General features: G+C 38.7%; 1 protein-coding gene across 8 annotated transcripts in view; it reads right to left on the minus strand.

Annotated features, from left to right (window-relative positions):
• Positions 1-27,806, minus strand: part of ASCC1 (activating signal cointegrator 1 complex subunit 1) — a 115,111-nt gene that overhangs the window by 8,610 nt on the left and 78,695 nt on the right. For 7 of the 8 annotated variants that reach the window (XR_016511228.1, XM_090278179.1, XM_090278176.1 and 4 more), the window contains one exon: positions 21,264-21,349. The exons of the other annotated variant lie outside the window; for it this stretch is intronic. Coding sequence is in view for 6 of the 7 variants with exons in the window: in XM_090278179.1 (XP_090134305.1) it covers positions 21,264-21,349 (86 nt within the window). In the remaining variant the exon portion in view is untranslated. The remainder of the gene's footprint in view (positions 1-21,263; positions 21,350-27,806) is intronic. 8 annotated transcript variants of the gene reach the window in all.

Here is a 27,806-nt window from a genome sequence, read left to right on the forward strand (position 1 = left end):
TTCCTATATGGAATGCTCTCCGGTTCATGGATGGCTCACTAAATCCAATTAGATCTTCACATTCACTCAACTAAATTTTTGTCCTTTAACTGTAATAAGTACTGATTTGGACAATTTAAGAAGAAAATTTAAAACCTAAAGAAGTATGATATTTGAAAATTGTTATATACACAGCTGCTCTCCTTTACTGAAGACTCTTAGCATCTTTAGAAAATTAAACAAGTAAAGATAGAAATGTGGACCATCAAAATAAAAGATTTTTGGACAAAACCAAGGCTTTCCTGACAGAAAACTGTAAGATAAAATCCAACTATCCTGCTGTCCCTTGCTCACAGAATCTGTGAAGCCCACTATTTTTAGTTTTTATATGTTTGTTTCCTAGGAAGAACACAGAGGGAATTACTGATTTCTAGTAATGTAGTGGTAAACACTGAAGGAAAAGAAACAGCCAGATCTAAAGGCTAACGGTGGTCATTTTCCTTGTATTTGTTTCAGACCTTCTACTACTTCCTCCTGGGCCCTGTGACAACAATCAAAGACAAGAAATAACTCCACATATGACCAGGCTACAAGAATGAGACTGAAAATCTCGACAGAGGTGGAGTGGAGGGTGGAGAAGAATCTTCTCATTTCTGTGACCACAACCCACAAAACTGAATGAATGGCCAATCTTCAACAGCATGATGACAAACTGTTGGGGATCCCTGCCCATTTGGCTTCCCAAATGAGCTAATTCTTTTTTCAATTTTAGACAAGATAGCAGTCATTCTCTTCCAATACTTCTCCTTTAAGGAAATCTACTTCTTGCGCTGGGTGGCCTCACTGAGCTATTTGCTGTCCAATATGACTTCAATATAGGAAATGCACTTTGTTTGCTTTTTAAAATCTTCACCCAAGAATATGTTTATTGATTTTAAAGGAAAAGGAAGGGAGAGAGAGGGAGAGAGGGAGGGGGATAAGAGGAGGAGGGGGAGAGAGACAGAGTGAAAGAGAGAGAGAGACATCGATTGGTTACCTCCCATAGGCACCCCAACCAGGGATCGAACCTACAACCTAGGTATGTGTACTGATTGGGGATTGAACCTGCAAACTTTTGGTGTATGAAATAACACTCCAACCAACTTATCCACCCACCCAGGGAGGAAATGCAGTTTTGAAGTGAAAAATGAAGATTGAAACTATGAAAGTCCTAAGAAATTTATAGTATTCCTGGAATACAGGGGGGACACCCCCAAAAAACAAACCTGGAATTATCTTCTGGAGGGTAGGCCCCTTGTACAACCAGTTGATGTTTCTCTCTCACATAGATTTTTCTTTCTCCCTCCCTTCCCTTCTCTCTAAAAATAAATAAAATCTTTTTTTAAAAAGTCTCCATCAAAATGGAGAGTACTTTGAAGGTAACTGAAGTTCAAACAAGTTAAGTATAAATACACAATTTTTTATAAATAAAATCAGTTTTTTTGGCGGCACCCCCCCCTCCCCCCGCATACATGAGTTTAACCCTTAGAATATAAATCTAGTGCAACTGAAAATAAGTACTGGTGTTCAATTAATTCAAGTACTTAGAAGGATGTACTACTATGTCCCATTTCTCCCCAAGAAAAAATGCTTTCTGTTTTTTTATGCATGACAATTACTTTTGAGACCCAAAGTAAACAGGAATAACAAATGCATGCTGCTTTGAAGTTTTCCCAGTGTTTTTTTCTCATAATCTGTTTTATCAACTTCTAATTCTCACAATTACCCCCTGCTTGCAGATAAAAGTAACAGTAATAACACTATTTTGCACTTAATAATAGTGCTCTCCCATCTACTGCCCTACCAGGGATGGTATGAGGATAAATGGAAGATGGTCTCACAAGCAGTTTGGGCCCTTTGGGAAGGCACTCCCAGCATGAAGCCTTGCTGTGGGTAAATGACACCTTTCACCTAAGATCTAAAACTATCTCAGAAAGCCCAGTTCATTAACCCTTCCAAAAACTGCTGTGATGTAAACAGCTGAGCATTATTATCCCCATTTAAAAGATAAGAAACAGAGACAGGCTAGGACCAGTAACACTGTGATACAAGTTTAAGAGTTCCTGGGAGCAGGCCCAGAAGACAGGCCAGGAGAAGGCCGTGTCCACAAGGCACTGTGTGTACATGCTTTACAATTCAAAAAACAAATCTATACCAAAGAATGTCAAGTGGAGAAGTAGTTCCAGCTTTGGTCCATATGTAAGCAATCAGACAGTGGAGAAAGCATTCACTTTGTTTTGTGGCCAAGAGTGAGAAACAAATGATGTGAAAAACTATAATCACAGCCCTTGGAAGATCCTAATTGGAAAATAACCAAGCAAATAATGGTATATTTCAGAAACATTCTTCATGAAATTGGCTTCTAGGTATAGGATTAATAAGACTTCAGGTAGTAAACAAAAATATGGACACTAGACTGAAAATATAATAGATTTAAAAAAATTCACAGCCAATAACCTCTCGGCCTTTTTGTTAAGATCAAGTGAAAAAATTCGCAGTTCTTCATATGTAATATAATTAATCTCACTTAGAATTGGATCACAAATAAGTTCCCCTCACCCCAAATACGTTTTGTTTCAGTTTTATTTGTGCACTGGCCAGTGTGGCTCAGTTGGTTAGGTGTCATCCCGCAAAGTGATAGGTTGCCCGGCCGGGGCACATACCGAGGTTGCAGGTACCATCCTTGGTTGGGGTGCGTATGTGAGGCAGCCGGTTGATGTTTCTCTCTCACACTGATGTCTCTCTCCCTCTCGTTCTCCCTTCCTCCCCCCCTCTCTAAAAATAATATAAATAAGTAAAATATTTTTTAAAAGTTTTATTTGTTAAAATTTCCCAAACCTAAAAAAGAATTCTAAATTTCTGCCAAGGTACCATGCAACTCAAATTATCAAGCCTTTCATACCCTGCATTTTTCCCTCTGGCTATCTGTGAGATCACCTCTGAAGAGAGCAAACATGGGAGATATGAAGAGACAAGAAGGAAAATGGAGCTCAAATACACTCAAGGGTCAAAAAACCCCTTCCATCTACTTTTAAAATACTCACCTAGGCTGTACTCCTATGAATTCTTTCTAAATATCATCACAAAAGAATCCAGTTGAACCCCTTCTCACTAAGGTAAGCCATGTTCTCTACACACACACAAAACACACATGACTTCACCTGGGAACAAAAGATAGAAACTTCTTTTCTATTGAACAGAGAGGTCAAAATGGTTCTTAGGGCAAACTAGACTTTAAAGCTTTCCTATCTACGATCACATAGCCACTCTTTCCTCCAATTTCACCATTTTTAGACACAGACCACAATTTACAAGGATGTTCTTTGTAATTACAGAAAGAAAAATTATAAGATGGAATTTTGAGTTCTGATTATTACTGTCACTCACTGACTATTAACCATCAATGCATCATTATAGCAACCAAAAAGTAGAGATTCCTTAAAAGAAAAAAGGTTTAGTAGGAACTCTTGACAGCTTACAGTCTCTGTGTAGCCATGATCTGGTTTCACAGTGCTATAATACTTTTGAAGAATGGCACGGGAACATGTACTTCAGGATCAATAAAGACTAGAACAGGAACATCTACTTCAGAACATACACAGACTGGAATAAAAACACCTACTTCAGGATAAAAAACAATGTGGTTGGCAGGTACTTATACTCCCATCAGTCCCAACTCTGCCCAAGATGCCACTTTTAACCTGAAACCTCAAACTGCAGTAATCAGGGGTGACAGAGCCAATAGAAAAGAGGATGCAGTGTACTTCCAGAAGGCCTGAGACACCTCAGACCCAAGAAGCAAGGTTAAAAGCCAGTCTGTGGGAGGAGTAGTTCTTTAACATCATCAGTTGCCACCATAGGAAAACAAGCCAGGAGGCTGCAAATAGGTGGAACAGCTGTGATTTTTCAACCCACAACCATGTCACTCCTGCTTTGCACATCTCCAAAGAGTACCAAAAAGCTTGCATGCCAGCAGAGCACCACTCCCATCTCCACCAACTGAAATGGCTTATGAAAGTTATCGAGCGCCCTGCACAGAATGGGCAGGTGAACATGAACTTCCTTCGTTCACTCTGCTCTCCCAAATGACCTGTCTTGGCTGCAGTGAGCATGGGGAATGTTAACACCCTGACATCTGACATAAGGAGGAGCCAGGCAGAAGCCAGACAAACAGAGCCAGGAGATGAAGGCTTTAACATTTCCTTCAAATAATCACTCAGGGTTGCACTTTTGGCCTGAGCTGCACTGCTGATGTAAGGGTTATCAAGTTTAAGACTCTGCTGGTAAGGCCAAATGACCTATTAGAGAGTGAATTAAAACCACTATATACAAACAGGATGCCAGGCAATTCTGCTGAGCACTTCAAGACTCAAAATACCAAGGGACTTCCCCTCCTTGCAGAGCCTTTCAATTTTAAAAACTAGCAAGAAAAATGTGGGGTGGAGGTAGGAGGAAGGAGGAGAGATGAGGCTCTGCTGACACAGCTGAGGAACCTACAGACAACCTCAGCACACACAAGCACGCTCTGCCCCGTTTCCACAGCAGCACGTAGAATTAGCAGCACAGATGGGCCACTGGGAGTTCAGTTTGCTGGAAAATTTCTTCCAGAGAACGCTTTGCCTCAGGCCTGAAATATTACTGCTTTACCAGGACAAAACTGCCCCTGGTGGCTGCAAGCTAGCAAAGACTTCAATGCCATAGCCTATGACCCACCAGCCCTATAGGAAGGCACCCTTTTGGAACTGATCCAGGTAATGTTTCTGTGGATCAATTCTTTACTTCAGAAGAATGCCTCTTAATGTGCATTCAAGTATGTTAGCACTCCTATTTTCGGTTTGGTCATCTTCCCTCAGGTATTATTCATAACTGTTCCTCAAACATCTGCAACAGAAGATAAGTGCATTATATATTAGAAAAAAAGTGCAAGTCAGCAGAAGCGAACCTCTGAAGGGGAGCACTGGGACAGCAGCAGGGATGATTTCTCCTTGGCCGAGGTGTCTCAGGGCAAACGGCTTTAGGGAGACTGGGCATAAAGGGGCTGACTATTGTGCCAAGCAACAAATTCAGAAAAAGAACAAAGTGAGATAAGAGAAAACAAGGTCATCAGGCTCAGCCCACCTGTACTACAACTTCTCCAACAGGAGAACAGCATCTAGACATTAAAGAGCAAATCAGATGCCCCTCAGCAATGTCAGGCAACAGCAAGAATATAACACACATAAATAACAACTGTCCAAATAATACCTGGGTGTGTAATGGTTTCTTAAAAGATGGGAGAGGCTGCCACATGTTATCTTGGATTTTCAACTAAGTCATGTTATTAAACAAGACATGAAATACTTTATCCTCTGTCAAGACCATAGGGAACCTGCCTTCAATAGCACCTTTGGAGCATTATACATTATAACACACACTACTTGTCTTTACTTTAGTTCAGACGGTCTCCTCCCCATCTGCAAAGGGGTGAGCTAAACTCAAATAAGCAAAAGGCCTTGGAAGAGAGACAGGGCTATCCCCACACATACCTCAGCAGCTATAAGACCTCTGCAATTTAAGAAACTGGTATCAATATTTTAACCTACAATATTTTAACCTACAACTGAGAGAGTCAACTTTGAATTCGAGTTCTGGTTGACTTATACCTTGTTTGTTCTCTTTTAATTTGCAACAATAATATTGACATTTGAGCATTAATCCTGAAATTGTGTCATGACTGGGATATGGAAAAAAGGACATCATTTCTTAAGAAGTCATCACAGTTTTGTGGCATAAAAACTCCACTCTGGTTTCTTTTCTCTTTCCACCTATGTCCTCTAACATTTAGAATAACACGTAGACATTGTTGGCACCAAGCCACCCAATATAATGTGATTTTATTTGGTCTGGTCTTTAAACAAGCTGCTTCAAAGATGACAATGCCCTGTCACAATTTTGGGGTACAGATTTATATTCTGTTGCTGGTTTGTTTACACTATAGCTAAAAACATACAATGGCATATATACATACAATGGAATATTATTCAGCCTTCAAAAGGAATGGAATTCTGATACATGCTATATGCCACAACATAGATGAAACTTGCAAACATGTAACTGAAATAAGCCAGAAACAAAAGGACATATACTGTATGATTCCACTCACACAATGTACCTAGAGTAGCAAAATTCATAGTCAGAAAGTACAATGGTGGTGCCCAAGGGCTGAGCAGAGGGGAGAAAGGGAGGAGTTATTGTTTAAAGGGCACAGAATTTCAACTTAAGATGATGAAAAAGTTCTGGAGATGGTTAGGGATGATGGTTGCACAATATGAATGTACTTAATGCCACTGAATTGTATATTTAAAAATGGTTAAAATGATAAATCTTATGTATATTTTACAACTTAAAGAAACCACAATAAATGCAAAGTGAACCATAACCCAATTCACTTCATTTGTGAACTACACCCAAAATGATATGACTGGACCCCTAGAAATGAATACTAAAAGAGATTAATATTTCCCACAATAAGAACAGACACCCTGTTCAAAGAGTTCATAGGAATGATATAAAAAGGACCAAAGACAACTAAATATATATTCTCCCTCTCTCAAACAAACCAAAACTCTAGCTTTGTATTTAGTAGGTAGTCAATAAAATGTTTATGTTTCATCCTGATAAAAACCATAAATAATTTTAAGAAAAGTAATTTTAATCTCTTAATTTTTTTCTACTCTTATTGTCTTTGCCAAACCATGGCCTATTTCTTGTTACTGTGTAGGTAGACCCTTCAAACTCATCCTTTGCTACCTGAGCCATCACAACACTTAAGACATATTCCAGGACCACTGCATAGATGAATAACCAACAAACATGCATTCAAAAGAGAGCAAAGGGAGAAAAACACATAGTGTGTAAACAGACAGCAACATATCAGGAACGAACAGATTCTGACTTGGTCAAAAAATCAGCTAATTGCTCACTTTCCAGTATCATTTTAACAATGGTTTCATCCTGCTGATAGTCACATCTTTGGTTGCCTTCATTAGTGTTTTTAAGACTTCATTTTCCAAACAAAGTGATATATAAAACAAATACTGAAGAATACTTTTGTTTTTTGGTTTCTTTTGGGTTTTTTTTCCCTCACCTAAGAACATGTACACTGATTTTTAGAGCGTTGGGGAGGGAAGGACAGAAACATGCATCAGGCTGCCTCTCATACTGGCCCCAACCAGGGATGGACCCACAACCCAGGTATGTGCCCTCACTGGGAATCAACCTTTTGGTTTATGGGAAGATGCTCCAACCAACAGAGCCACACTGGTCAGGGCATAAGAAAAAGTTTTGGTGATATCCTACCTGGATTTGAATCTTCCTCCCACCCCCACTCCAACCTAATAGCCTAAAATAAACACATACAAAACTAAACTGAAGCATTTCAAACTGCACTTTAAAAAACATGTATCTAATGTGCTAAGAAACCTGTCAGAAATCTTTCAGATCTTTTAACATATAGTATGTTGTTTCTATTATTAGCAAAATATGAAATGCCTCTAATAATTTCCTAATAGTATTTTCATGATTTTTGTTTTTTAATTATCAAGAATAGAGGCAGAGCCATAGTTTTATCACTAATACAGCAAATAACACCAGCCATATTTTGGCAAGATGTCTTGTCACAGGTGCCTTCCTAAACTCCACTTTTTTTTTATATCCATGATAATAATAAAATTAGCACAATTTACTTACAAGTTCAGGATCTTTTTTCATTCAATAATTTTTATTGGCCATGACTGGTGTGGCTGAGTGGGTTAGGCATCATCCCACAGACCAAAAAGGTCGCTGGTTTCATTGCCCGCCAGGGTACATGCCTGGGTTACAGGCCAGGTCCCTGGTTCAGGGTGTGTGAGAGGCAACTGATCACTGTTTTTCCTGCACATCGATATTTCTCTCCCTCTCTTTCTTTCAATCTTTAAAGAGAAATAAAGTCTTTAAAACTTTTTACTAATATTCTAAAATAAAGCATAACTGAAACTGCAAAAGGAATTGTTGTTTATTTTTAAAGTTAATTAGTGCATAAACCGGGAAGCACAAATTAGTTTTGGATGTATTTTAAAATATAAGAAAGTTAAACTTAAATTCAAGCTCATTGTTATCAATATCAGCTGCATTTGCTACATAGAGTAATAAAATTGCAATCAAATTTAAGTGAAAAATAAACTTCACTTATTAATGGAAGATTGTGAATATAAGCTATAGGTACATTTAATTTAAATATTTCTTTTTCTTGGATTTAGTAAATTCACTTTAAAAAAGAAAGAGACTGAACTTCCAGTCAAGATAGTGGCATAGGTAAACACGGCTCACCTCTTCACACAACCACATCAAAATTACAACTAAAATATAGAACAACCATCACTCAGAACCATCAGAAATCGAGTTGAATGGAAGTCTGCCAACTACAGAATTAAATAAACCATATCCATCCAGATTGGTAAGAGGGACGAAGCCATGGAACAAGCTGGTCCCACATCCACATGTGGTAGATAAAAATTCGGGAGGGGTATCTAGGGAGCAAGGAGTCCCAGCCCCACACTAGGCGCCCCCCAGCCCAGGGTTGTTGTGCCAGGAAGATAAATCTCCATAACTTTTGGCTGCAAAAACCAGCAGGGACTGAGCAGTTCCTTTTAAAGAACCCGCATATGAACTTACTCACATTTACTCCCTCTGAGCTCCAGCACTGGAGTAGCAGCTTGAAAGGCACCACAGGGAAGAAGTGAAGTCACTGGTATCAAGGAGAGAGCTGAGGGACAGTTTGCTCCCAGACAGAAAGGCAGGCAGAGCCACAGAGCTGGCAGGTGGGTGCCATATCTGAGACTCCATCACCTGGCTAACACTGTTTGTCCTGCCCTAGAGATTCCCCGAGGCTCCATCCCACCCAAACTATAGCTGTTAACAAGTAACAACTGGCCCAGTGAGCCCCCCATCCCTGTACCTCTTGCTAAGTGGCCCCAGACCCAGCACTAGCAGCAGCCAGCCTAGATTCATAGCTTGGCTTCACCTGGGAACCTCCAAGCCCAGCACAGGTAGCAGCCATCTCAGATTGCTTTATAGCTTAGGCAGGGTGACCGTGGGCAAAACGCCAGTGATGGCTGTCTTTGGCCTGCACCACCCGGGAAACCCCAGGGCCAGCACACCCAGTGGACAACTACAGACCACTTCAGAGGACCACCATCCTGCCCCTGCACAGCTGATCCTCCACAAATGGCGGAGAATTGTGGTCAGTGGTCACAGCCAGTCCTTGTAACTTACTGGCCTGGGTAAATCCCTCCCATTGATCTACCAACATCAATCAAGGCTCAACTACAAGAGGAAGGTATACTCAGCCCACACAAAGGGTGCACCTCAAACACCCAGCTTGGGTGATAGGGGAGGTTGTCCCACTGGATCCTACAGGACACCTACCACATTAAGCCATGATACCAAGATGGAATCACAGCAGCTCTACCTAATACATAGAAACAAACACAGGGAGGCTACCAAAATGAAGCGACAAAGAAACATGGCCCAAATGAAAGAACAGATCAAAACTCCAGAAAAAGAGCTAAACAAAATGGAGATAAGCAATCTACCTGATGCAAAGTTCAAAATGCTGGTTATAAGGATGCTCCAGGAACTTAGCGAGGACCTCAGCAACATAATGAAGGATTCACCAATTAAAATAAAGAACAACATACAGGGAAACGACAGTAGAGTGGATGAAGCCGAGAATCAAATCAATGATTTGGAACATAAGAAGACAAACAACCAATCAGAATAACAAGAAGAAAAAAGAACCCACAAAAATGAGGATAGTGTAAGCAGCCTCTGGGACAACTTCAAGAGGTCCAATGTTCATATCATAGGGGTGCCAGAAGGAGAAGAAAAAGTGCAAGAAATTAGAACTCTATTTGAAAAAATAATGAAAGAAAACTTGCCTTATTTGGTGAAGGAAATAGACATATGAGTCCAGGAAGCACAGAGAACTTCAAACAAGATGGATGCAAAGAAACCCACTCTAAGACACATCATAATTAAAATGCCAAAAATTAAAGATAAAGAATCTTAAAAGCAGCAAGAGAAAAGCCGTTAGTTACCTACAGGGACGTTCCCATAAGACTATCAGCTGATTTCCCAAAAGGAACTTTGCAAGCTAGAAGGGATTGGCAAAAAATATTTAAAGTCAGGAAAAGCAGGGACCTATACCCAAGATTGCTCTACCCAGCAAAGCTATCATTTAGAATCAAAGGGCAGATAAAGAGCTTCCTAGACAAGAAAAAACTAAAGGAGTTCATAATCAACAAACCATTATTGTATGAAATGTTAAAGGGACTTATTTAAGAAAAAGATCAAAACGATGAACAATAAAATGGTAATAAATACAAATCTATCAACAACTAAATCTAAAAAACTAAGCAAACAAGAACAGAGACAGGATCACATATATGGAGAGCATTTTGATGGTTGCCAGATAGGAGGGGGGAGTGGGGGAATGGGTGAAGAGGTGAGGGAATTAAGAAGGACAAATAAGTAGTTAAAGAATAGCCATGGGGATATAAAGTACAGCATAGAGAACGGGATAGCCAAAGAACTTATATGCATGACCCATGGTCATGGACAATGTGGGGATTGCCTGAGTGAGTGGGGGTGCTGGGTGGAGGGTGGCAAAGGGGGAAAAACTGGCACAACTATAAAAGCATAATCAATAAAATATAATTTAAAAAAAATAAAAAATAAACATTTTCTAGAAAATGATTCAAATCAGGGAAATGCAGTAGGATTGACTGTTAATTATACAGGACAGAATTAGTATATCTTGAGGATCTATTAAATATGAGCTTTTAATCTTATCAAAAAGCAGGAAGAAAATTAAACTAAACACTAACCATTAAGGCAGGGGTCAGGAAACATTTTCCACAAAGAGCCAAGTGGCCATATGATCTGCATCACAACTACTCAACTCTGGCACTGTAGTGCAAAAGCAGTCAGACAGTGTATAAACAAATGAGGGTAGCTGTGTTCCAATAAAATTTTATTTAAGGACCCTAACTTTTGAATTTCATATAATTTTTACATATCATGTAATATTATTCATCTTTTAATTTTTTCAACCTTTAAAAAATATAAAAACCAGCCCTGACTAGTGTGGCTCAGTGTGTTGGGCATTATCCTGCAAACAGAAAGGTTGCGGGTTTGATTCCCCGGTCAGGGCACATGCCTGGGTTGCAAGCCAGGTCCCCAGCTGGGGGCATGCAAGACGCAACTGATCAATGTTTCTCTTTCACATGGATGTTTCTCTCCCTGTCTTTCTCCTTCCCTTTCCCTCTCTCTAAAAATAAATAAAATCTTTAAATATATATATAAAGCATTCACAGTTTGAGGGCCACACATAAACAGGTAGGAGGCCATATTTCACCCTCAGACCATAGTTTGCCAGCCCATCTCTAAGAGTTTACCTCAAGCACGATGCAAAAAAATATCTCCTTTGACAAACAGAAAATCTTTTTCTTCTCTTCCAAAAACTGATTCCTTCGGAAAACAATTTCAGTCATCTAAAAAAATTCCTCGGTACTTGCCCATGCAAGACATATTGCTAAGAACTGAGGGCATGTAACAGGTCTCTGCAAAATCAAAGTTAAGGGAGAAGGGGGAGAATAACTATACTGACCTTTAATGAATGATTAGAGGACTTCCAGCCAAGATAGAGGCCTAGACAGACATGCTGCGTCCCTCCACAACTAAGAAGAAATAAAACTACCTCAAAACTAGAGACAACCGGAAGTTCCAGAAAATCAAGCTGCATGGAAGTCCAAAAAACAAAGATATAAAGAAGAAATACTCATCCAGATAGGTAGGAGGGGCAGAGCCCAGGCGGAGAGGATGTGGTGTGGTGGTGGCAGCAGCGGCGGCAGGCCAACGGCAAGCACACACATTTTAAAAAGTAGGGAGGGACACCTGGGGAGCATTCCCAGCACCAGATCAGACCGTGCAGCTCATGGTTCCAGCACCAGGGAAAATCAAGCCTCATTGCTTCTGACTGTGAAAACCAGTGGGGGTTGGGGCAGAGGAAGAAACTGCTGGTCTCTCAGCAGAGTCCACTTGTTTAAAGGGCCCCCAGGGTCCTAGAACATCCGCAGACCCACCCACCCTGGGAACGGCGGCCAGGGCAACAGCTAGAGGGGTGCAGTCCCATACAGGAGAGTGCCTAGAAAAGGGGCAAGTGCTGAGCGAGCGGCATTGTGCCCTGCCAAACCCCTCCCCCACATATAGTGCCACAATGTAGTGAAAAGTGTTGCCCTCCACTGATGAATACCTAAGGTTCTGCCCCTTACAACATAATAGGTGCAACATCTCTACCTAAGACACAGAGGCAAACAAACACAGGAGCCTGTCAAGATGAGGAGACAGAGAAGTATGGCCCAAAAGGGGGAACAGATCAAGGTTCCAGTGGGAGATCTAAGCGACCTAACAGATGAGACAGACAACCTAACAGACGCAGAATTCAAAACACTGGTGATAAAGGTGCTCACAGGCTTGACAGATATGCTTGAGTATGGCAAAAGCATAAGGGAAGAAGTGAAGGCTATGCTAAATGAAACAAAGGAAAATACACACAAAGCCAATGGTGAAGGGAAGGAAACCGGGGTTCAAATGAATGACTTGGAACATAAGGAAGAAAAAAAACAGTCAACCAGTACAGAATGAGGAAACAAGAATTAAAAAAATGAGGAGAGGCTTAGGAACCTCTGGGACAACTTTAAACGTGCTAACATCTGAATCATAGGGGTGCCAGAAGGAAAAGAGGAAGAGCAAGAAATGGAAAGCTTATGTGAAAAAATAATGAAGAAAACTTGCCAAATTTGGCGAAGAAAATAGACATACAAGTCCAGGAAGCAGAGAAAGTCCGGAACAAGCTAGACCCAAAGAAGACCACACCAAGATACACCATAATTAAAATGCCAAAGGTTCAAGATAAAGAGAGAACCTTAAAAGCAGAAAGAGAAAAGCAGAGAGTTACCTACAAAGGGATGCCTATAAGACTATCAGCTGATTTCTCAAAAGAGACTTTGCAGGCAAGAAGGGACTGGCAACAAGTACTCAATGTGATGAAAAGCAAGGACCTATAACCAGGACTACTCTAACCAGAAAAGTTATCATTTAGAATGGAAGGGCAGATAAAGTGCTTCCCAGACAAGGTAAAGGTAAAGAAGTTCATCATCACCAAACCATTATTATATGAAATGATAAAGGGTCTTATGTGTTTAAGAAAAGGAAGATCAAAACTATGAACACTAAAATGACAAAAAATTCACAACTATCAACAATGGAATCTAAAAAATAAAAACAAAATCCAACTAAGCAAACAACCAGAACAGGAACAGAATCATAGGAATGGCGATCATTTGGAGGGTATCAGCTGGGAGGGTGATGGGAGAGAAATGAGGAAATGGTGCAGGGATTAGAAAGCATAATTGGTTGGTACACAATAGACGGGGGGAAGTTAAGAATAATATAGGAAAGGGTGAAGGCAAAGAACTTATATGCACGACCCATGGACATGAACTAAGTGGGGTGGGATTGCCGGAGGGAAGGCAGGTACTGGACAGAGAGGAGCAAAGGGAAAAAAAAATCAGGACTACTGTAACGATGTAATCAATAAAATATACTTAAAAAAAAAAGAATGATTAGCATCTGCAAAGAACAAGATCACAATAAAAGAAAAACACAGAGATAAAAACAAAACCCTAGGGAGTGGCCACATAAGGCAGTGAATTTTTAAAAAGTAGATCCAGAGACAGGAAAAAATCCAGGAGAAACAAATGCCACTGAAGCCAAGGGAAGAAAGCATTTGATGGAGAAAAGGATTTGATACTCTCTGAATGTGGTTACTAGGAAAAAGTAAAAGTAGGTCAAAGTACCAAACAAATAGGGGCTGCCAGTGACTTTTTACAGTGCTGTTTCAGTACAATAATTGAATTATATGTATTTGTTAGTGTATATATGTAATTTCCACGGACTCTCTTAGTTCTTCCACTGGAACCTTGATCTGTTCCCTCCTTTGGGACATACTTCTCTGTCTCCTCAACTTGACAGCCTCCTGTGTTTGCCTCCTGTGCTTGCTCTTAGGTTGAGCTGTCACGCCTGTCTGAATGAGTATTTCTTCTTTATTTCTTTATTTGTTGGACTTCCATGCAGCTCGATTTTCTGGTACTTCTGGTTGTCTCTAGTTTTGAGGTAGTTGTATTCCTTCTTAGTTGTGGAGGGAGATGCGGCAGGTCTACCTATGCCTCCATCTTGGCCAGAAGTCCATAACATCTTATTTTTATTTTCCAAGTGAAATTCTTCAGAAAGTTTACATTTGCTCCTCTAACAAGTTGTATACTTCATATAGTTGTCAAGAATAATATGACTGTTTTCAATGCTATAGATAAATACTATTATAAAATATTAGTATGGCCAAGTGAACTGAATCTAATAAGTGTCAACCATGAACAAGCATAAACGGCCTAGAGAGGATGTGACATCTGCTTAGTGATTTTACTTATATAAAATTAAATTTTCGAGTTATAAAAATATCAGGTAGTAAAAATGACACCACAGTTATGGTAGTAACGAGAGAGAGTAGCTTTAGTCTACATTCAATTTGCTGTTATTTATCCTATATAATAGTGCAATAGAATATTTGGTGATAAGACTTTCAAGGAAAGGCTTTCTGAAAAAGTTGAGTTTTGAAAAAAAATTCTAAAGAAGAACCATGTGACTAAGAAGTAATTTTCAGGAACAGTATATGACTGGCTATTGAACTGGATAGTAAAAAACATAATGTTTTCTTCCTTAGAAATACTATACAATACTTTCTAAAACACTAGTCTTCCTTTGAAGACATTAATATTTTTTCTTGAAAAATTACTGCATAGTTCTCAATCTCACCTCTCTTCCCTAAAAACAAAAAATAAAAATACTGTTTTCAATGTTCTTCTAATACTTCAAAACAAAGGAATTACTCAAATCAAGCCTCTTCACTGAAATTGTTTTTAAGAACTTAATTGTGGCTTTGTTACCTTAGACAAACAGACTATAAGAGTTGGCCAGGGAGGGACCTGACCTTGGTAGTAGTTACACTGTTCACTGTATGATTATTTAACAGTACATACATGTTTTATGTATTTTTATACATCACCAAAAAAGAATAAATAGTATACATTTTTTAAAAGTTTCCTTTACAGAAACTTCTCTAAATAATGCAAACTAAATAAAGATCTAATTTGAATTTATTCATTCCAACTGTCCTTTTAAAGACTTTAAGGGGCAGAGATGGAACAAAAGCAAAAATAAATGAAATACTTGTCATAATCTTATTTACATCTTTCAAGAAAAGTCTCAATGTGGTTAGATAGACTTAAAACATATTTCCAAGTAAAGCATTAAAATTAATGCAGTTTAATACTGCAAATTCCCTCTTTCTAAATGTAAAGATTATTATACATAAGGTGGAAAAGGCACAAATTCATTTCCTTTTTATTTGGTTTTTATTTCCCAGGACTTTTAAGTGTCAAAAGAAATGGCATTTTCATAGTGTCCTTTGCTTTTGGACCTACAGTACTTTTTATTCCCTCCCAAATATACTACTATGCTTCATCTGTACCAAACCACCTCTCTGGTGAGTACAACATAGAGCTCTGATGTTTCGTTTTCATTCTGCAGTTAGAATTATGCTTTTGAACAGTTAATACTGTACCCCTGTTCAATCTGCTGAGGACACATTCTTGGAATACTGATTCTGCTGCTTAAGGCCATTTCATAAGTCCCCCAAACAGACTGCCATTGAGACCATTTCTCTCTCCAAAAGCTGGCAGTTAATGACCATTGTACTTTTAGCTACCAAGGGAGCAGTTCTTTCCTGGCAGTGTGTCGTTAGGTCAGCATAATTTTATCACTGTCTATGGATAAACAAATAGTATTTTAGTTTGTATCTCTTAGATTAGAAATAGAGACAGCCTAAGGGGACACTATCCTATTATTTTGGCTTAAATCCTTTTTACTCAAACATCCTCCTTTCAGAGTTATCTGTCAGTCTTCTGTAAAGGAAAAACCACCCTAAAAAAATATGTTTCTTCTTTTTCTGGTTTGAAAAACACAGGAGAATGATCCTTTATTGTTCAGTTCTTTCAAAGTCCTTCTCAGGGTAAGAAAAGTCTTATTTTAACTAGAAATAACCAGATACTAGTTTATTATACCTGCAATAACTCTCAAAAGAGCTGTACAAAAGAAAAATGTGGCTTCCACTTCCAAGTCATTAGAGGTTTTTAAAATTTTTTCTTATTGAGGCACCCAGCACACATAATATATATTGAGCTAAAAAGCCCAATTTTCTTCATGGAGGAGCATTTCGATTGGTTGTTACTCATTAAATTCTTACAGCAATGAGCAATGACTTGCTTTCTTGTTTTCTTTCTCTTTGAATAGCAGATGAAGTTGATTCTTTTCCAAGGCTGCTTCCCAACCACCATTCCTGACCCTTGACCTGTATAGCTGTTAATATGCTGCACACATATTAACTATAGTAGTTAACTGCAACTGAAATCAATCTTAACAACCAATGCAGTTAACTTTTCTGTTTACTCCAAGTCAGTTCCTAGTGAAATTGATTTTCCCCCTTTCTAAACATAATAATTATATCTGGTACCAAAAATATATATATAATTAATTGGTTTTCAGAATTTTTTTCCCAAGAGTTTCAGAAGCCAAGGGTTCTCATATTCTGTTTGAGAAAGACATGTCCATTCATGATAATTCCAGAAGGTGGGCTGCTATAACTACTTTACAAATATAGTTATTACCTCTTATGTATTTGAGGGGTAATTACTGGAGGCCATACATCACCTTTATTCTCAAAAGAAAAATTAATTCCTTTGATTTAATAATTTTCACATGGGTGAAAAATTATCTATTTTCTGAAGTAAAATATTGGAAACTATCCCAAAAGATGCTCTGTTATCATGATCTGTATTCAAAGGTATTCCTCCGTACTCATATTGTACCTGCCTAGTAACTATCTGCACCCCTTCAAAGACAGGAAGCTCCTGGAAGGTAGGGATTATATCATAATGACTGTTTTATCTGCAGGGCACATGGTTTGGCAGATGGGACACAATAAGTTTATCTGTTGGTGTTAGTATTAAAATCAGTTCAAAAGTCCAATTCTTAAATTAGCCAGTTTTAAACTAACTGGCACACCGATTGCCCTAACACTTAAGGAACAAGTTTTCATCAGACATTATCACAATTGAAATAGACATGCCCAATTTCAAATACCTAATGATCTCTACCTAAACACTGAATATCTTTACGGGAGGCAGAAAAAACAATTACAATCTGTGAGTTTTAAATTTTTGTTCTGGTTCAGACTCTACTACTAACTAATGATAAACTTTGGCAAATCACTTTAAACATGTTGGATCTTGTGTCTTTTGAGATTCAAGTGTGGAACTGGATTAAATAAATGATCTCCAAGTACCCAAGCAGGGCTCAGTTCTAAAACCCTGGTTAGGCATGAACCAATAAGGGTTCTACTGCTATAGATACAGGTATAGCAAGACCTTGTCAACACTAGAGGGAGCTACACACATGTCAGCACTGGGGTGGTTAGGCAGATTTCAAGGCAAAGCATCTTTAAATGTAAAACTGACTTAACAAAATGAGAAAAATTAAATATCAAATGAGAGATCCATCATGTTCATACAGCCACCCCACACACAGGCTCTCTGCTGGCACCTCCCTTTTACTGATATCAAAGCACTTCACATCAACACATCTTCTGGGTTTTATTTCGAATTCCAAAAGAACCGAGATGATTTGTGTCATTCCTACAGATTTCTTTTCCCACTCAGTATATTTTCTTTCTTAATCAATTAACAACAACAAAAAAGTAAAGTAATTAATTATACTATTGAAAAATCCCAAAGGAAATGAGATAAAGGAAGAGAAACATTCATATCACATACATTCAAAAAGAGAAAAAATATAAGGAAAAGAAGGACTCAACACAGCTCTGATGTGGGAGCTGGAATGTCTGCCTAAATGAGTGCTATCACTGCCCTGTTGGGCTCTGTAGCTGCTGAAGAGTGACACCATTGAGCAGAGGCAATAGGTTACATCAGGCATTTGGCAAGAAAACTATCAAGGGACAAGATAAGGGAATGGAGGATGGAGCAGGGAAAGAAAAAAAAAAAGTATTTCCAAAGCTAAAACTTCTTTTAAAATGTTTCAAGTATATTTTATAGATTATGTTGTTACAGTAGTCCCATTTTTTTCCCCTTTACTCCCCTCTGGCCAGTACCTCCCTTCCCCCAGCAATCCCACCCTCCTTAGTTCATGTCCATGGGTTGTGCATATAAATTCTTTGGCTTCACTCTTTCCTATATTATTCTTAACATCACCCTGTCTATTTTGTACCAACCAATTATGCTTCTTAATCCCTGCACCATTTCCCCATTTCTCCCTCTTCCCCCTCCCTGCTGGTAATCCTCCAAAATGATCCCTATATCTATAATTCTGTTCCTATTCTGGTTTGCTTAGTTGAATTTTTTTTCTTAGATTCAGTTGTTGATAGTTGTGAGTTTGTTGTCATTTTAGTGTTCATAGTTTTGATCTTCTTCTTCTTAAATAAGTCCCTTTATCATTTCATACAATAATGGCTGGGTGATAATGAACTCTTTTAGCTTTACCTTGTTTGGGAAGCACTTCATCTGCCTTTCCATTCTAAATGATAGCTTTGTTGAATAGAGTAGTCTTGGTTGCAGGTCTTTGCTTTTCATCACTTTGAATACTTGTTGCCAGTCTCTTCTTGCCTGCAAAGTTTCTTTTGAGAAATCAGCTGACAGTCTAGTCTCATAGGCACCCCTTTGTAGGTAACTCGCTGCTTTTCTCGTGCTGCTTTTAAGGTTCTCTCTTTATATTTCACCTTTGGCATTTTAATTATGATGTGTCTTGGTGTGGTCCTTTTTGGGTCTAGCTTGTTTGGGACTCTGTGCTTCCTGGACTTGTATGTCTATTTTCTTCGCCAAATTTGGCAAGTTTTCCTTCATTATTTTTCACATAAGCTTTCCATTTCTTGTTCTTCCTCTTCTCCTTCTGGCACCCCCATGATTCAGACGTTGGCAAGTTTAAAGTTGTCCCAGAGATTCCTAAGCCTCTCCTCATTTTTTTTCAATTCTTGTTTCCTCATTCTGTACTGGTTGACTGTTTTTGTCTTCCCTATGTTCCAAGTCATTGATTTGAATGCTGGTTTCTTTCCCTTCACCATTGGTTTTGTGTGTATTTTCCTTCATTTCATTTAGCATAGCCTTCACTTCTTTCCTTATGCTTTTGCCATACTCAAGCATATTTGTCAAGCCTGTGAACATCTTTATCACCAGTGTTTTGAATTCTGCGTCTGTTAGGTTGTCTATCTCCTCTGTTAGGTTGGCTATCTCCTTGTCGCTTAATTCTCCCACTGGAACCTTGATCCGCTCCCCATTTTGGGCCATATTTCTCTGTCTCCTCATCTTGACAGGCTCCTGTGTTTGCCTCTATCTTAGGTAGAGCTGTCGCTCCTGTGACATTGTAAGGGGCGGAGCCTTAGGATTTCATCAGTAGGTGTGACCTGTTTTACCATGCTGTAGCACTGTGTGGGGGGGAGGGTTCTGAGAGGAAACAATGCTGCTTGCTCAGCACTCGCCCCTCTTCCAGGCACTCCTCCCACTTCCGTATGGGACCAGCGCCTCTCTAGCTGTTGCCCTGGCTGTCATTCCGAGTGGGTGGTTCAGTCGACATTCCAGGACCGTGGGGGCCTTCCAAACAAGCGAACTCTTCTGAGAGACCGGCAGTCTCTGCCTCCACCCCAACTCACACTGGTTTGCACAGTCAGAAGCAATGAGGCTTGATTTTTCCCAGTGCTGGGACCGTGAACTGCTCAGTCTGGTCAGGAGCTAAGAACACTCCCCAGGTGTCCCTCCTGACTTTGTAAAACGTGTGACTGCTTCCCATCGGCCTACCGCTGCCACCGCTGCCACCACACTGCATCCTTTCTGCCCCTCCTACCTGTCTGGATGAGTATTTCTTCTTTATATCTTTATTTGTTGGACTTCCATGTAGCCTGATTTTCTGGAAGTTCTGGTTGTCTCTAGTTTTGAGGTAGCTGTATTCCTTCTTAGTTTTGGAGGGAGATCCAGTGTGTCTGTCTAGGCCTCCGTCTTGGCTGGAAGTCTAAAGCTTATTTTAAAGCTATTATATGCATTCTCTCTCCCTCTCTCTCTCTCCCAGCTCCAGAAAACACCCATAACCTTGGAAATGTATGGCCTAAACTATTGCACAATAAGTGAAATGCAGAACCAAAAACCTCTCCATTGGTATCTATTTATGTTTCTCTTTGCCCAGAAACCCAATGGCATGTTAGCCTGATAGAGAGGGCATAAATTGTGGGTATTGCAGAATGCGGTCTGTGGGAAAAAGATAAATGCAATCCTGAAGAACCCCTTTTATTTAGATTTCATGGATTAATTTAACATGGTGAAAGCCTCAACAGTCAGAATTGGACTACACACTTTTTTGGACATGAGCTGTTCCTGAGTAAAAATAGATTATGAAGCAACTTTGCAAAGTTATTTTGTGGGAGAAGAGAAAACCTATTTGATCAAGACAATTATTTTTTCACTTAAAAAGATACAAATTCAGACCTCCAGAGATAAAATACAGAGTAAAACTCACCAGGTTAAAATCAAATTTTCCTATGGTTCCAAATAGATTCTTGTTTCTTAAATTATCAGTTTCAAGTACTCTAAAAATACCACAGCTTAAACAAAGTCAAAAAGATTTTTTTTTTCCTTTTTTCCAGATTTTATTTATTTATTTTTAGAGAGAGTGGAAGGGAGGGAGAAAGAGGAGAAAAACATCTATCAGTTACCAACCTGGGACCTGACCTGCAACCCAGGCCTGTGTCCTGACCTGGAATTCCACCGGTGACTTTTTGGTTTGCAGACTGGTGCTCAACCCACTGAGCCACACCAGCCAGGGCTCTTTTTTCTTTTAGGACATTAAAAACAAACAATTTTTAAATGGCCCTTTCAATCAATGAGCCTCATGGGAAGCATGAGAAAAAATATACTTTACTGTTAAAAGGAGAACAGCTTGTTTTCCTTGCTTACTTAGAACACATGCCAATTTCTAATTCACTGTTTCAAACTGACCTTTAAGATGTTTCTGCCATCAAATGATTCTCTTTCCTTGAAGATGTATTTGCCATCTGCTGTGTAGAGATTGTACCTGCCTTCAGCTGTAAATATTGCAAAGATAATGTTAGAAGAGAAGCTTAGACTGTTTATCTGTTCATTTTCTCTTGGACTTCTAACACCTAGCCAAGTCTCCATGTCGTCGGCAGCCGTCCGTCTCGAGAGACGATGGTGTAGCTTCTCAAGAGTCTATCTGCACCGCCGAGAATGGTTGTGCAGTCCGACTCGGGAGTGACACGGTATCTGTCTCCTCCCGTGTTGAATCGACATCTTGCTATGACGCTGGAGTGTCCTCTCCAGTGAAGCTGAAGCTACAGAGCCTGGGCAGGGTGATATGGAGGGTCTGCTGTTGCCCATGCAGCAGACCCCCCCTCTCTTCGCAGCTGAAGGATCCAAGGGAAAGACGGAGTCGATACAGCTTGGCTTCAGGTGCGCCGCAGGAGTTGCCGGTGTTGACTACAACGTCAAACCGCCTTAGGGACTCCGGCTCCGGATTTTCTGTCGGGGTTTACTCCCTTAGCCTTTCCCCTGAAGAGGTATGCCGCAAGGCAGCGGAGGTTTTTTGGAGTCAGAGTTTTCCTTCTCTGATGTGCCCTGACTGGAAGATCGAACCAGCGACACTTAGCTCGCAGGCCGACGCTCAATCCACTGAGCCAAACCAGCCAGGGTAAGTCTCCATGTAGTATCCACAAAGTGACATAATACAGAGGGAAAACATCAGGGTATGATTCAAGAGACCCAGTGTTCAGTCTCAGCTCTGTCATCAACTCACTCAATATACATTTATACATTCAACACTGTCCAAGTATTCATTCCAAGTTAACTATGTAACTAGCTATATTCTTTGTCAAATTATGCCTCCTCTATGGACCTCAGTTACAAAGTTACAGGTCAGAAAGACAAGTTACAGGTTAAGAATAGGTGATTTCCAAGGGTTCCTCACAGTCTAAGAACCCAAGATTTTATAACAGCTGCATGTATTTTGAAATATGTAAAAATACACAAAAGTTCACATATCAGCTTGTTAAAAAATACTGACAACCATGCTTTGGGATGTTTTAAGGACTCTCCCTAAATGAGAAAACCCCTTTAGTTGTAATCAAAGGTATCCTAACATTCTACACAGAAATGCAACAAATCTACGTATGACCTTTGCCTCATTAAAGCTGGGCTCTAACTCCTTGAGTTAATTTAGCTTGCTTATTCCTAAAGATTTCCTTAAAATATAGCAAGAAAAGAATATCAAAGGAAAGGGATAATAGGAAAGAAAACATAAAACAACCTACTCTATGTCCATTTCAAGTAAAAATTCAACACAGAGAAGAATCCAAGGTATAGAAAATTCAAAGCCTACTCAATAATTATTTAACTCTCAGGAAATCAACACTTTCCTGCCCACCAATACTCTCAAAAATATTCATATTTCCACTTAGTATGGAGTCTACCAAGTCAGAATTGACAAAATATATACAGAGCGCTAACTCCATTTCTCTAATGAGAAATATTCTCTTATCAAAGATTCCAATTTCATTGCTATCTTACAACTTAAAAAAGGTCCCCTGTTTACAGGAGATGTGGAATTTTAAAGTAAATCATACTAAATATCAATAAAAGGCAGTAATCATACCTGAAGACTGAAATGTTTAATGACAGTTTCAAAATCTGTAAGGGCATGAGCTTTTAGAGAAACGATAATCAAAACCACAATGAGATACCACTTCACACCACAGAGCACCAATAATCAAAAAGACAAATAATAGCAAGTGTTGGCAAAGATGCAGAGAAATTAAAACCCTCATACACTGCTGGTGGAAAGGTAAAAGGTGCAGCCATTTTGGAAAATAGTCTAGCAGTTTTTCAAAAAGTTAAACATAGAATTACTGGCAATTGCACTCTTAAGTACAGACCGAAAAGAAATAAAAACATATGCCTAGCCCTGGCTGCTGTGGTTCAATGGATTGAACGTCGGCCTGCAAACCAAGTGTCGCTGGTTCAATTACCAGTCAGGGCACATGACCGGGTTGCACGCCAGGCCCCAAGCTGTGGACACATGAGAGGCAGCCACACATTGATGTTTCTCTCCCTCTCTTTCTCCTTTCCCCCCTCTCTAAAAAAACAAACCACAGATAAATAAATAAATAAATAAATAAATAAATAAATAAATAAATAAAATATGCCTGCACAAAATTTTATTATAAATGTTCATAGCAGCATTTTTCATAACAGTCAAAAATGGGAAACAACATAAATGTTCACCAACTGGAGGATGGGTAAGTAAAATGTGGTATACCCATACAACAGAATATTATTCAGAAATAAAAAGAATGAAGTGTGATATATATTATAACATAAGTGAACCTTTCTAACATCATGCTAAGTGAAAAAAGATCACATATTACATGCCTGCATTTATATGAAATATCCAGAGAAAGCAATTCATACAATAGAAAGTAGACTGGTGGAGCCTAGGGATAGAGAGTTAGGGGAAATGGGAACCACTGCCAAAAGGTATGGGATTTCTTTTGGGGGTGATGAAAATGTTCTAAAATTGATTGTGGTAATAGTTGCATGACTCTAAATATACAAAAAAAAAAAAAAATCCCACTCATTTATATACTTTAAATGGGAAAATTATATAGTATGTAAATTCTGTCTCAAAACTATTGTATTTAAAATATCCATAAGTAGGAAATGATCGCTGAACTGTGAACACAGGACCTTTTTCTTATATGAAGCTCTAGTGCTAATGGAATATAAATCTGGATCCACACAATTTAGAAGATGCAGATTCTTACATAATTCAACTCTTTTATGTCAAGAGGTTAGTTAAAATGGGGGATGGGGTGCCCTGGCTGGTGGGGCTCAGTGGACTGAGTGCCAGCCTATGAATCAAAAGGTTGCTGGTTCAATTCCTGGTCAGGGCACATGCCCAGGTTGCTGACCAGGTCTCCAGGTGGGGGCATGCAAGAGGTAACCGATCGATGTTTTTCTCCCTCTCTCTCTCCCTCCCTTCCCCACTTTCTAAAAATAAATAAATAAAATCTTATTTTTTTCTTTAATTTTTTTAACGGGGATGGGATAGTTGTTGAACTCTGAACTAAGATTCAAGGACTAGGACAGATGTGGAATATACTATTGGTAGTATTAAATGCCTAATAAAATACTGTCTATACTTGCATTGTCCAAACAGTAGTGCCTAGCCACAAGTGATATTTAAATTTATTTATTTTAGTATTAACAATTTATTATTATAGTATTCACTAACTTTAGGCAGTCTGGATAAAAATGTTTTCTAAAGTGCTAAGTGAAAGAATTTAATGATTTCAATTTAATTCCAGATTTCACTGAAGTCCATTCTAGAAAGAGAAAATAAAAACCATCAGCATACATTTTATTAAAAGCCCGAATCTCAAAAGCAACTCTACTCTCCAGCTGACAAAACAAAGTGTCTGCAAAATGCATCCTGAGTCTACTGAAACATCATCATTCCTGAAGGAGTCTGCCTTTATAAACTTAAATTAAATTAAATTAAAAGTTCGCTTTCTGCCCTGGCCCAGTGGCTCCATTGGTTGGGCATCGTCCATACTACAAAGGGTTGTGGGTTCTATCCCCAGTCAGGGCACATACCTAAGTTGTGGGTTCAATCTCTGGACTGGAGCGTATAGGGAGGCAACCGATTGATGTTTCTCTCTCTCCCCCACCCCACTTCCTCTCTCTCTAAAACCAATAAACATATCCTCGGGTGAGGATTAAAAAAAAGTTCACTTTCTCAGTCTCACCTTCAAGTGCTAAATAACCATATGCGGATAGTGGCTACCATCTTGGACATAACAGATACAGAATATTTCTACCACCCCAGAAAGTTCTATTGGATGGTACTAGATAAAATATAACTTCTAAGCCAATTAATTTGGGGTGTATTCTTGGGTTCTAAAACTGCCTTTACATAACAATGTTAAAATGTATGACACCTCAGGGATCTGTGTTTTCTAAAATTAAAATTAACTTTTCAGAACAAAATATATACCATAAATTCCTTTAAATTGTTCCAATGGGCACACTACCTTATAATATATAAATTTTAAATATTCCAGAAATTTTTTCTGGAATTCCAAATATTCTTCTGCAATACTACTATCCAAATGAAAGAAATGTAATCTATCAGAACAATAACATGTAGAGAGCTTTGGATCCTATTAACTACCCAAACAAAAGTCTACAGGCTTTGACTGAGCCATATGAACCCTTTTTGATCTCAGTGCTCCCAAAGGTAAAACAGTACTTTATTTAGATAAGTCTTAAATAAAATACAATCTAGTACCTTAAAACATTAACAGTAGAACTAAAATTTGGATGGCTACATATCTCTTAGTCCTACAATGGCTCTAACCAAATGGGGTTAATATTAAATGACTTCCATTTGGGATTTTTGGTGTATATCTGAGAGAAATAAAAGAATGTACTCTGACAAAAAGGGCATACACACCATCCTAAACTATAAATCTACAAATAGTTTATGGGTTTGATTCCTGATGGATCCTCTCCAAACTTATATTTTCTAAAACCAAGGTCAGGGTTCCTAACAAAGGAAATAAAACATAAATATGGAGCTTGTCCTCCCTGCCTTGCTTTCTTCCCAGCCATGGCAGCCACCTGGTTCCCTGCATGGCTGGCCCTGCAGCCCAGAAACCAAGCCCACGTGAAATAGAAAGAACACCCAAATCTGAAAAGCCACCCAGAAGAAAGGCACTACCTCCTAGGACTGGCCCAGTGTTTATCCTGTTACAGCAACATTTAAACCCTCTGCAATACCACCCTGACCAGTGTGGCTCAGTTCTTTGAGCATCGTCCTGTAAAGCAAAAAGTCACCAGTTCGATTCCCAAGAAAAATAATACTGAAGCAGACATGTGAGAGCACATATAGACAAATAGCGCCTCAGAAAAAAATATCCTGTAAACACTCCTCCAAATTAAAGCCACAGAGAAAAACCTGGAAGTAAATAAAGAAAAGCTCCTTGGTACTAAAGAAGTTAAAGATTACAAAAAGTCTGTTGTTTGGCTTGAGAATGAGGAGGCCCTTTCTGATGTGATTCAGTGGATTGAGCGCTGGCCTGCAAACCAAAGGGTCGCCAGTTCAATTCCCTCAGCGCAATGCCTGGGTTGTGGGCCAGGTCCTCGGTTGTGGGCGGGCAAGAAGCAAGTAATCAATGAGAGGCAACTGATAGAAGTTTCTCTCCCTCTCTTTTTTTCTCCCTTCCCCTCTCTCTAAAAATAAATAAATAAATAAAATCTTTAAATAAAAAAAAAAAAAATGAAGGGGACAATAAAAATACCCTTTCTCAGTACAAAGAATCAGTGAAGAGAATATTAAATTTGATATGAATTATGTACAAAAGTATGCTTAATTTATTAATTTTATGATCTGTATATAATTGTTAATGTTAAAAAAAAGAACACTGTTTTACTTCAGAGTTAAAATGATTCCTTTCATACTAATGCACAACTGAACTCTTTCCCTTAGATTGTCAAATAGAAAATGACAACACAACAATAGCTATGCAATATGAGTGAATCAAAATTATACTTTTTTTATTTTTTGTCAGATAGGCAAAAATATACTTTTTGGTGTGCCATAGAATTTTAGTAATTAGTTTATGTGTGTCATGAGATGAAAAAGGTTGAAAATTGCTGCTCTGGGGCAATTAGACTAATTAGAATCTCTGTGATTTCTTCTGGTTCTAGAATGTTTTGATTTTATTACTACCATAAGAACTTTAAAGTTTAAATATATATAATACATATAGTTATTTTGTCACCTGCTACATTTGTTTCCCTACATATTAGCACTTATTTTATGCTTTTAAATTCTAATTTTGGTTATTTGAGAAGCTAGGCCCAGAACCCAGTCCTCCAACTGCAGTTCAGTGTTTTGTTTTCATAACTGCTACCTACCCAATGCATTTTTGCAGATGTGAATTCTGATTAGAAAGTGTTTTCTAACCTAAAAAGTTGGTTCCATCCCTCTATTTTAGGGTCCCTTTATATTGATTCAATTCTGTTTACTTTCTATTTTCTGAGGCTCATGTCTCCAAATAAAGCTTGCAAAGAAATGGAAATGGAGATTAACTGGTATTCATCTCTCAATTCCCCAGTTAGCGCTTCCACAGCTCAGGAAAGGGATGAAGTATAAATAAGGACCTTGAGTTTAAATGTAGTAAATGACAAAACAAGAACTGTCCTAAGAAACATACCAGTTCAATTTAGCTGTCAATTCAGTATTTTTAAATATAAGTCATTTCTTACCACTTCCAAAGTTGTCCACAAGGGATTAATTTAAAATCAAAGTAAAAAAATTATTGAGTTAAAAAAAAACAAAAACAAAAACAGTATGAGATTTTGGTGCTGGTATATTTTAAACAACAGGTCTTCGAAAGAGAAGCTGCATGTAACTTGAATTTGTGGCTCTTGATCAAATACATGCTGAATGTGTAGAGAAGCTTT

This window comes from Furipterus horrens, unplaced genomic scaffold (genome assembly GCF_987537825.1).
Source record: "Furipterus horrens unplaced genomic scaffold, mFurHor1.1.pri manual_scaffold_5, whole genome shotgun sequence".
NCBI lineage: Eukaryota > Metazoa > Chordata > Mammalia > Chiroptera > Furipteridae > Furipterus > Furipterus horrens.